The following is a 10,535-nucleotide window of genomic DNA, read 5'->3' as shown; positions in this document are numbered from 1 at the left end:
TTCTAGTCTAAAAAGAAATGGTTGTTGCTGCAAAAGAGAAAATTGGGCTCCTTCTCACGGGATACATAATCCAAGAAGAAGAAAAGAAACACAAACTACAAAAAGAGAGTCAAAAGTCAACAAGATCGAAGCCAAGAAAAACAATGAAGCTCAATATTGCAACTTGCAAGAGACCAAAAGAGGCATACACATGTTTTACCGTGGACCAAGACCTCTCCATGTGGTGGATCAAGTTCATAGACTAAAATACCAACTACTCCCTTTCTTTAAATCGCGACTTAGTGGTACTAGCTGTTGTTCTGCTATTAATTAATGGTTTGTTTATGTATTTACCAAAAAACGAACGTTAGCTGCTCAAAATTTAGATTTAATTGAAACTAGCCTAAACCAATTTATTCCAACAAAGAGTTCTTTACAAGAGCCGGAGCAGAGGCATATATTACATCCTGGAAGCTAAATGAGAAAATCCCCCAATAGCATTAATTTGTTCGAGTCTGCGACAATAAACCGAGATTGGAGCCACAACCTGCAACTATTTTGCTCAATCGACTATTTTGCCTGAAGCTCGATTAACATTGCCTCTTTGTGTTGATTTGCGCTACAACAAAAAATGGGGGGAAAAACCTGGATTTGCTATTCTAATTAGGTTTTTTTCGATAAATGGTTGTTTTATAACCATTCAATTCCTAGGATAAGAAATCAATGCTCATGATTTTTGACTTGGAAATAGCCGGCCTCCTGCTAACAGGTACTCCGTACACGTTAGCCCATAAGAACGGATAGGAATATGAGTGAACATGTAAATTTCTTGTTTCTCTTCGTGTGTGGTTGCTAATTTCTCAGTCGACTTAGCAAGAGAGGCTCTCGAATATAATCCGGCTTTTCTTCTAAGAGGTAAACTCACGAGTCACGACGTGTAACAATGGATGTCATATAGAATGTTTATTGAGTTGGAAGTGAGACAAGGGTATACCTTCGTCTAGTTAATGTTGATCTCTTAGCGCATAAAAAAAGACATCTTTTTTTCATTCTACCGGCTCTCAGTTACATATTTCTAGTTATGTTTAATCACTAATAACTTTTAAAGGTCATGCAAGTAATAATTATCTAGAGATTTCTATAGTAGATAATGAGTATACCTGTTGTATAACATGATTTTTACTTTCATTCCTGAACGGCACGGATTGCTAAAATTACTATACATGTTCTCAAGGAAGAGAAAATTTTGCTTCCAACTGAGGCAAAGTGATCCTTTATTCCCTTAAGTGTACATCTACTACAAGAAACAATGGATCACATGCCAATAGGGGGGAGGGGGGGGGGGGGGGTTGAAACCACATCCCTCCCCTTAGGTATAAAAGTCGGACCACCCCACAGGTTACACGTATCAACATGAACAAACAAAATAAAAGAAGACCCTCTCACATCAGATGCTAATAATATATATTGGACACCTAATCCAGAGCTAGTTAAAGTTAAGTTGATGGCGCCGCAGCATTTGCCGCGGCCTCCTCCTCCTCCTCCACCTCCTCCTCCCCGGTGCCTGGCAAGATTAGGATTGGGCTGCGCACGATGTGCTTGTCAAAGACCCACTTGAGCTGCCCTTCAATTGTGCTTTCCGGCACGGTGTCCGCCTTGACGGTGACTGTGTAGTTCAAGACCTCCTCAACCTCCTTGAACATCAGCTTAGTCGGCATCACCTCCACCGTCACCGATTTTGGCACGTCAACCTCCACAACATACGTTGACACGGCCTCACCGACGTTCGTCACCGCACGAGTGACATTTACAACGCTCTGCGCATTGTTGATGATGACAGTGATTGACGGGTAGTTGAGGTCCTTTTGGTCGAGTTTTGGTAGCTTGGCGCACTCCACCACCGGCTCCGGGTGGATGATCGAGTTCACCTGCTGGTCCGTGTAGTTGAGCCCACACAAGTAAGGGATGTAGTCCTGTGCCGTCATGTTGTACACGAGGCCTGGGTCCATGGCTTTCTCCGGGTTTACGTGTCCGGCACCCGTTGCATAGTAGGTCGCCTGTGAGCCATCTACGTCAGCGATAGGTTTCCCGGTGTTGTCAGTGGTTTCAGTGGTCGTCATGAGCGCCGACTTGATGGATGCCGGTGACCATGTCGGGTGTGCGTTCTTCATCAGCGCAGCGATCCCGCCAAGGTGCGGACAGGCCATGGACGTGCCGGACTTGATGTCGAACTTGGGCATGGCTGTGTTTGGCGGCAACACCAAGTCCACCACGCCGGGGACACCTGCAAGTATGTTTACTCCGGGGCCGATGATGTCAGGCTTTAGAATTCCCCTGCTTTTTGTGTTGGGCCCCCGTGACGAGAAGGGTGCCATCATCGGCGATCGTGGGTTGTCGTATGTTGTTCCCTTGAAGATGAGGTTTGCCGTCGGGCTATCTGTGCTGTGGGCATAAGCCTTGATCTTTTGCCCCTCCACGTAGGGGACTTGCACCGTAGGAAGGACGTGCGGCCTCGGGACAACCACCGCGCCGAACACCTGAGAGACGACGGCGATCATACCAAACGCGCCGGCACGGCGGACCATCTTGGCCTTCTTGGTGCTCGCGCCACCGCCAGGTTCGCAAATGATGATCTTCCCGGTGATGTTCTGTGCCCTCAACACGTTCTCGTTGGTGCACTTGCCGTTGTTCACGTCGCGCACCAAAGGCCGCATCTCGCTCCCATAATCCTTGGGTTCGCTCATTGACTCGCCGTCAAGTTCAACTCCACTGCCAAGCTTCACAGTGCCTACGAACCGCCTGTCGGTGGTGCTTGCCCCCACGGTGAGGAGCCACGGTGCCCCATTGGCGAGTGTTGCCGGGTTCGGGCCGACGTTGCCAGCCGCCGTGCTGACGAACACGTTGTTCAGGACGGCGGTGAATCCTCCCAGCGAAACAGGGTCCTCCGAGAAGTCAGCACCTGGGTTCCCACCGAGCGACATGGAGAGGATGTCCACGCCGTCCTCGATGGCCTCGTCCACCGCTGCCAGTATGTCATCACGGTCGCAGCCTTTCAGCTCGAAGCACACCTGGTAGAAGGCGATGTGCGCGCGGGGTGCCATGCCGGACGACGTGCCCACAGCGTTGCCTGTGATGTTCGCGCTCGGCACGAACGCGCCGGCCGCCGTGCTGGACGTGTGCGTCCCGTGCTGGCCCTCGTTGATCGGGAGCACTGGGTCTTCGAGGCCCTTCCACTTCCATTTGGCCGACTCGAAGAAGGACCGCGCGCCGATGAGCTTGTTGTTGCACACGGTGTTGTTGAAGTCGCACCGGCCATTCCACTTCTCCGGCGGCGGCTTCATCCCCGCCCCGTCGAACGACGGGTGTCCGGCATAGATGCCGTCGTCGAGGATCCCAATGATGATGCCCTCGCCCATGTTGCTGGTGTTCCACACGCCCTCCGCCTTGCTGCCCTTGGCGGAGCCGCCGCCCATGAGCCCCAGCATCTTGGGCGTGTGCGTGGTCATGAGGTGGTACGTCCTCTCAGGGTAGGCCTTGAGGAACCAGTCCTTCTGGGACATCTCCTGCAGCTCCTCCGGCGTCAAGCGGGCGGAGAAGCCATTCACGACGTTGCGGTAGGAGTAGATGAGCCTGGTCACGGAGGCCGGGTCCTTGTCCAGCGCCTCCTTGGCCATGTCGCACACGGAGGCCAGCAGCGACGCGTGCCAGCTCGACACGTTCTTGTACACGTTCGTGTCATACTCGTACGGCCTGCGCACGATGACGAGGAAGTTGCTGTGCACGCCGGTGTCGGGACCGCCATGGCTCGCCGCCGGTGTGGCCGCTACGCAAAGGAGGAGGACGGTGAGGACGAGGCGCGTCGGCGAGCATCCTCCATGGTTTGGATTGTCCATTTGGGCGTGAGAAGTAATATTACCAGAGGAGGGATTCACGCGAGATAACGTTACATATGGGGAGTTTGTAATTAATTGCAATCTAAAAATGGCGCGTACATTTCTGCGGTCAGACGGTGGCTTTGCTTAATTAAGATAGCAAAGGCATGTTACATTTTGGGAGGCTCAGCTCTGGCCAGAAGTTTAATAGGCCTTTGGTTCCTTTTGAGGCTTTCTTGTAGAAGAAACGAAGGAAACCATATGCCTGGTCCTCTCGTTTCGAAGACTTGCATGGAGCTGGAAGTAAGCAAGCAAGTATGCCATTTCTGATCAGTCCACCAGCATGACTGTATCTGTATGACTAATTTCACTTGTTAGGGTAGCTTATCGTGGCCAATTCTAAAGATGAGTGATTCAGTGTGGTGTACGGTCCTATAGTCTTGAGCTACGCAAGGTACAGATCAACGGCAGCTCTCCGGTACTTTCGTATCAGTGTTGCCTACAGAAATTCTGTCAAAATCATACACGAGTGGCCTAATAGTACTGGTCTAAACTCTTAAGCATCAAATTAGTCTCTGCATGGACATGTCTTCAACATTCCAGTTACAGAAAAATCGGTTAAAAAGCTACAAATTAAATACACGCATGCATTCATTGCCTATTACTAGCACGCCATGTATACATGATGAATAAGTTTGCGACAATCTCCATATATACAGCAGACGCGTCAAGGACAACAATTCCAACAATGGATCATGAGGAGAATTAGAGGAGTGGCCAGCAGTAGCACAAAGAGATCTTTTTGACAGCAGCGAGGAGGATTGCGGGAGAAGAGTAGATTTTTTTTTTTTTGAGAAAAGCGGGAGAAGAGTAGATGAGAAAGCACTGTTCACTCTCTAAGAAACTGTGGCGAACGGCCCACCTAAGCCCAGCCCATGAAAAAAAACTCGATTATTTAAGCAGAATTTTGTTCTAAAAAAAAGCAGAATTTTGGTACGAACATACCGTGTCGTGATTCGATTTTTCCGGCGATCACGAACGCATACTTATACGGAAATGCAAAAGAGTAAAATGCACCGGAGGTCCTAATTCTTTCGCAAATGTCCCAAGTTAGTTCCAATTCTTTAAATTTGCACATTTTAGTCCTAATACTTTCATAAGTGGTTCATCCCATGTCGCAGCTGTTCGGGCCCACCGGTCAGGTGCCACGCGGACTGCGATTTTGCACATAACCCCCTCACTCTTTCTTTCTTCTCCCCCGCGAGCCCATCCCATTATTCCCCTCTTCTCCTCTCTCCCTCGCGTGAACCCTAACAGGCGATGGGTGGAGTTCGGCTCGAATTCGTCGGCGATGAAGAGAGGGAGGAAGGGAGCAGCGCTGGCGCCATCTACAGAGCTCTCTACATGCGTTTTGCCGCTGGTGACTTGCCCCTGCTGCCGCGTCCGACGCGTCATCCGCCTAGTCTCAAAATCGGAGCAAAATCCGAGCAGGGTGTTCTACAAGTGTCCTAACCACAGGGTAAGAGTAGTCAATCTTTGATAATCTGCACAAATTTCGCTTGTATTTGTTTGCTTTGTGCCGCCTGCTGATTTGAGGAGGGGGCTCAGCTCAGCATGTTGAACTTTTGATTTGGGCAAATTGGAAATGGGGGTTGCAAGTTTTTCTATTGGGAAGATGGTGAAGATTCCTATCTTGATTATTTGTCGAGCATTGGTGTGATGATTGCAAGCACTTATTGGGGTGGAGAGATTGAAGAAGAGGAGCAGAAGGAGGAGCTACATGAGGAGCAGAAGGTTGAGCTGAAGATGCAGAAGCAGCAGCAGTTGAAAATGGAGAATTCTGAGATCAATTTGTTGGTGGAGGAGATGGATGCTTTGGTTGTGATTTGTAGGATGACTTTATGTGCTTTTGTAGTCTTTGTTGCACTGTTGTTGTATGTGTTGGCTCAGAAATAAGAGTTATTTCAAAGAGTCTACATCTATTTCAAACGTATGAACTTTGGTTTGTAATGAATGAAATTTGGCTCCTTTCTGTCAGCTGAATGGTCTCAGACATTGCAATATGTTATTTGATGTTGACTCAAAATTTTGACAGAGTTCTATTTGTATTTGAATGAAAATTACAGTAAAATTTGACAGCATTTCAGACAACACAGGAAAATTTGACAGACAACACAGCAGAAAATTCACAATGCAAAGTACTTTCATGAACATCCATAGTCATTCTTCAGCATCCATCGGTTCACATAGCAAAGTAAAGAGTAACGGGCATAACAACCAAAACACAGGTTCACTTGGTAGAACTACAGGAACATAAGTAGCAATGCAATACAGTTTACTTTGCATTACAGTTCACTTAGTAGAACTACAGGACCATAACTAAGAACTGTCTGTCCAAAATATGCAATATCAGTCTGTCTGTCCAAAATGTGCAGCTTCCTGTCCAAAATGTACTCCCCTTCTTGAGATTCTTCTAAGGTCAGTTGTTTTATTTTGGCTTTGGTTTCCTTCTCTTCTGTCTTGCTAGACCAAGTGTCCTGGTAGCAGTGGTGGATCTTGGCACAGGAAGTGCTTCCCTGCAGTTTGCAATGAATGTACTCTCTGGAAGAGGGCCTGGTGCTTGGGACTGCTGAGTTGAAGCATTCTGTAAATTTATTGATAGAGTTAATGTCTAGTTATTGATAGAGTTTACTGAAAGAGTTTATTAGAATGCATACCTGTGACAATATTTGTAGCACTGAAAAGTTCTGGGGAAGAAGTCCATGGAAGTCAGTTGTTCCAGACAAAGCAACACTTGGGCTTGTTGATGCCTTGCAAGAAATGTTAGATAGTAATGATTTGTCATGTTTATGCAAGAGAATTAATACTGATATCCATGAAAATGGAGATCATTTTACCTGGCAGGTAGAACTGAGGTTTTTCTTGACATTCTGCTTTTTCTTCCTGGGAGCTGGAGCCTTTGCAGGCTGAGGAGCTGGAGCATCTGCAGGAATTATATTTCTTTTCACAGGTAGTTTCCTCTTCTTTGAACCAGCTGGAGCATTTGCAGGCTGAGGAGCTGGAGCATCTGCATCATCTTGTGCTTGCTCAGCATCAGCATCTTGGGCTTGCTCAGCATCACCAGTAGCAACAGTACCTCTTCCTAATTCTGGACACCTCCTCTTGTTATGTCCAGGTTGGTTGCATGCACTGTAGCGTTGCATGCACTGTAGCCAGCCAAGAACCCTCTCTTGCAAGCATCTAATGACATGTACACTGTACTGAACTTGCCATCTAATAGACTAAGGAACATGGTTGATCCAAGATTTGATCTTCTTACCTCAGCTGAATAGTCCCACAACATGTTATATTGCTTCAACTCATCTCCATGGATCTTCTTCATTGCTAACCTTCTAGCTCTTTGCAGTTTGCTTCTGGATGGTGTCATGTTGTAGTCTAGCTGAACTATTCTTGCAAAATTCTTAAGAGACATCTTATCATCTGCCCTAAAGGACTCAATATACCTGGCAGCTAAGTACTTTGTGGTGAATTGCTTCAATTCCCACTCCCTTGAGCATGTGTGCTGGCCAACAAAGTTCTTCACAACCCAGCTTTGAGTCCTACTGTCAGGGGCAGCAAACAAGAACCAGTCACAATCTTCATCACAATGTGCCCTAATCCTTTGCTTGTCATTCTTTGCATACTTGATAGGGATTCTGTTCTGAATGATGTACTCTTGTATTGCCTGCCTTAGATGCCCAACAGTTGGAAACACCATGCCTAAGTGGAAATGGACACCTTTGATATGTTCAGTCTTGAATTTTGTCAGCTTAACTTTCTTCTTCTTTTTCTGTCTGTTTCCTGCTGCATCCACTGCTATAACTTCTTCATTTTCTGATTCATCATCTTCTGGCAAGTCCATTTCCTCAGAATCATAGTCACTGTCACACTCTTCTTTAGCCTTTTTCTTTTTGTCAGCACTCTTATCATGCACATCATCAACCCAGTCATCAAATAGATCATCATCATCCTTCCCTATCTCATTGTCAGAGTCTACCCACTCTGAACCACCGTCATCTGAACTACTTCCATCAGCATCTACATCTCCATCTGCTGGTTCAGCATTTCTTCTGCTCCTGTGCATAACATTGTGGTCAGGCAATCTCTCTTTCCCTTTAGCTGCTTGGCTAGTTTGTGCATTGTTCATGCCTGGTTTCCTTGGGCTCAAGACAGGAGGTAGTGGTGGTGAGCCAACAATGCAAACATCATCCAAACAGATGTCGCTATAAAGCTCATCTTTATGGTCAACATACAGTGAGAAAACCACAAACTTTGGAACAACCGAAGCCATTGCTAAAGTGTCTGCATCACTGTCAACAGTGCGTAATCCATCACCCATGTTCTTCCCAGGAAGAAGCCAGTACACCTTACACTTGTCATGAATGTAGCCCAACTGTTCTAGAAAGTCCTAAATCCAAAGTGGTGACCAAGTTTCAACCTCACATCCATCAAACCATGCAACACTGCCATCTACATAAGACTTGTTCGCACTGAAGCCACAAAAGAATCCCCCATGACAGATGCTTACAGAGAACAACGAATCACTTGGTTCTAAGCAGATAAATGACAAAATTTGTGCTCAAATTCATACAAAACTACTTCTACCTATCATTCACTACAATTAATTCATACTAATACATCGCGAAAACAGCAATGGCGGCGGCTAGGGTTTTCGCCAGGCTAGGGTTTTACGTACCGTACATCGGCTGGCTGGCTCCTGGCTCCCGGCGGACTGGGGCCATCTCGGCGGAGTGGCCTGCGTCGTCCGCCGCCCGGCAATGGCGGATTTTTCGCCGTCGCACACGTCGTCGTCGGGTCGCCTCTGCGTCGCCGAGAAGAGGAACAGTGAAGAGGAACGAAGAAGAAGAGGTGGGGCTCACGGGGGAGAGAAGAGGAGAAGTGAGAGGGTTGTGTACAAAATCGCAGTCCGCGTGGCACCTGACCGGTGGGCCGAACAGCCACGTAGGCAGGCGGCACGCGACAGAGCGAGTTAGAGACCTGTGATGAACCACTTATGAAAGTGTTAGGACTAAAATGTGTAGATTTAAAAAATTGAGACTAACTTAGAACATTTGCGAAAGAATTAGGACCTCCGATGCATTTTACTCCGTGAAAAAAGAAACACGTTGCTTGCAGTCCGAAAACGAAAATCAAGATGATGTGGCCTCACGGCCCAACCGGAGGAGCACAGGCGAGCTCCACGCCAACATAGAGAATTCGCGATCATCGCTGGCACACACGACGACGGAATGTGCCTCGGCAACCCGAAGCGAACAAACCAAACCTCACACCACGCACCTGTCACGCCACCTCCCCTCCAATCGCGGCCGTCCTTATCGCATCGCACGACCCCACTCCTCCCATCCCCTGGCCGCGCGTCCCCGTCCGCCTCGATCAGCTAACCCAGACAAAGGCCAGACCAAGTGAGCAACCAACCATCAATACCCACCTTCACTCCCCGTCCCGGAACTCCATTCTGTAGTCTCGGTTCTCTCCTCTCACTCTCTCTACCTGCAAGGCCTGCCATGTGGGCCTCGCCGGGGAGGCTGCCGGCGACGGAGGAGGACGCGGGGGAGCAGCGGGCGGGCGGGGGGCAGATGGCGTCGTGCTGGGGCCGCTTCGGGGTCGCGGCGCTGTGGCAGAGGCTCCGGCAGCTCAGCCTGGCGCGGCGGAGGGCGCGGCACGGCTCCATCGTCCTCGGCGCCGGCGGCGGGCTCAACTACGACCCGCTCAGCTACGCGCAGAACTTCGACGACAGCAGCCTCGGCCTCGAGCACCACGAGCCGGACTTCACCGCCAGGTTTGCGCCCGCCCGCAACGGCACGCGGGCGTGATCGAGGACATGCCTGACGATCGACGCGCGTGAGGGCTTCTTGGCGCCTTTTTGGCATGGCATGGCATCCGTGATCCATGCGCGTGGTGTGTGGAGAATTCCTTTTGCCAGCCAGTAGAAGTGGCTTCGTTCGTCTCTTTCAGTGGTAAAACTGCCATTACTCCACAGGGCTTTTTTTCTTTCCAGCTAAATGTACATACATACATGCATGTCTTAGGGATGATGTAAGTAGTTTTCGATTGGTCTGCGGTTCCTTTTTTATCTGTCGATCAGGTACAGTGTTCTGTTCCTAAATACTTATCGCTGTTTTAGTGCAAACAAGTATTTAGGAACGGAGAGAATATATTGCTATCATCGGACCAAGCAGAAAATAACAGGATGAGAAAATGCTTGCTTGTTAGAACTTACGACAGCGTGTCAATTTGTTATAACCAAAAACTGAGGACAAATTCCTCTCTCGAATTTCTCCGCTCCAAATGAAGCCGCACATGTTCTGATAGTACTTCCCAGCTTCTGTTTCCCAACAATAACCTTGTTCCATTCTTTGTGTCCAGTACACGTCCAAATAAGTTGCTGGACTGATTTACTTGGTTGGTAGTACTTTTGCCAAGACTACCATCGACTTTTCTCTCCTGTCCTAATCGAACTGTTTGATAGTTAGCCATCTGGGTGCCTTCCTCCGTTGGAAAAGGGAAAGGGACACGACTGATATGCCAATTTATTGAGGAGTGTTCGCTACAAATTGTAGGTTAGCTTTAGGAGGGAATATTCTTGCGAAAAATCCATGATGGCGGACATTATTCCAACTCGAT

The 10,535-nt window shown here is 48.3% G+C and overlaps 2 protein-coding genes across 2 annotated transcripts; one reads left to right on the top strand and one right to left on the bottom strand.

Annotated features, from left to right (window-relative positions):
* Positions 1 to 1,341: 1,341 nt before the first annotated feature.
* Positions 1,342 to 4,002, bottom strand: LOC100828360 (subtilisin-like protease SBT1.8). Its single transcript, XM_003581469.4, has one exon. The coding sequence runs from the start codon at positions 3,870 to 3,872 to the stop codon at positions 1,476 to 1,478; it is 2,397 nt and encodes a 798-aa protein (XP_003581517.1). The 5' UTR covers positions 3,873 to 4,002; the 3' UTR covers positions 1,342 to 1,475.
* A 5,148-nt stretch (positions 4,003 to 9,150) lies between these two features.
* On the top strand, positions 9,151 to 10,130 carry LOC100828058. The gene has a single exon (XM_003581468.4). It carries the CDS (start codon positions 9,416 to 9,418, stop codon positions 9,722 to 9,724), a length of 309 nt encoding a protein of 102 aa, XP_003581516.1. The 5' UTR covers positions 9,151 to 9,415; the 3' UTR covers positions 9,725 to 10,130.
* The last annotated feature ends 405 nt before the right edge of the window (positions 10,131 to 10,535 follow it).

This window comes from Brachypodium distachyon, chromosome 5 (genome assembly GCF_000005505.3).
Source record: "Brachypodium distachyon strain Bd21 chromosome 5, Brachypodium_distachyon_v3.0, whole genome shotgun sequence".
In the NCBI taxonomy this organism is placed as follows: Eukaryota; Viridiplantae; Streptophyta; class Magnoliopsida; order Poales; family Poaceae; genus Brachypodium; species Brachypodium distachyon.
This window is presented reverse-complemented; position numbering and strand designations above follow the sequence as displayed.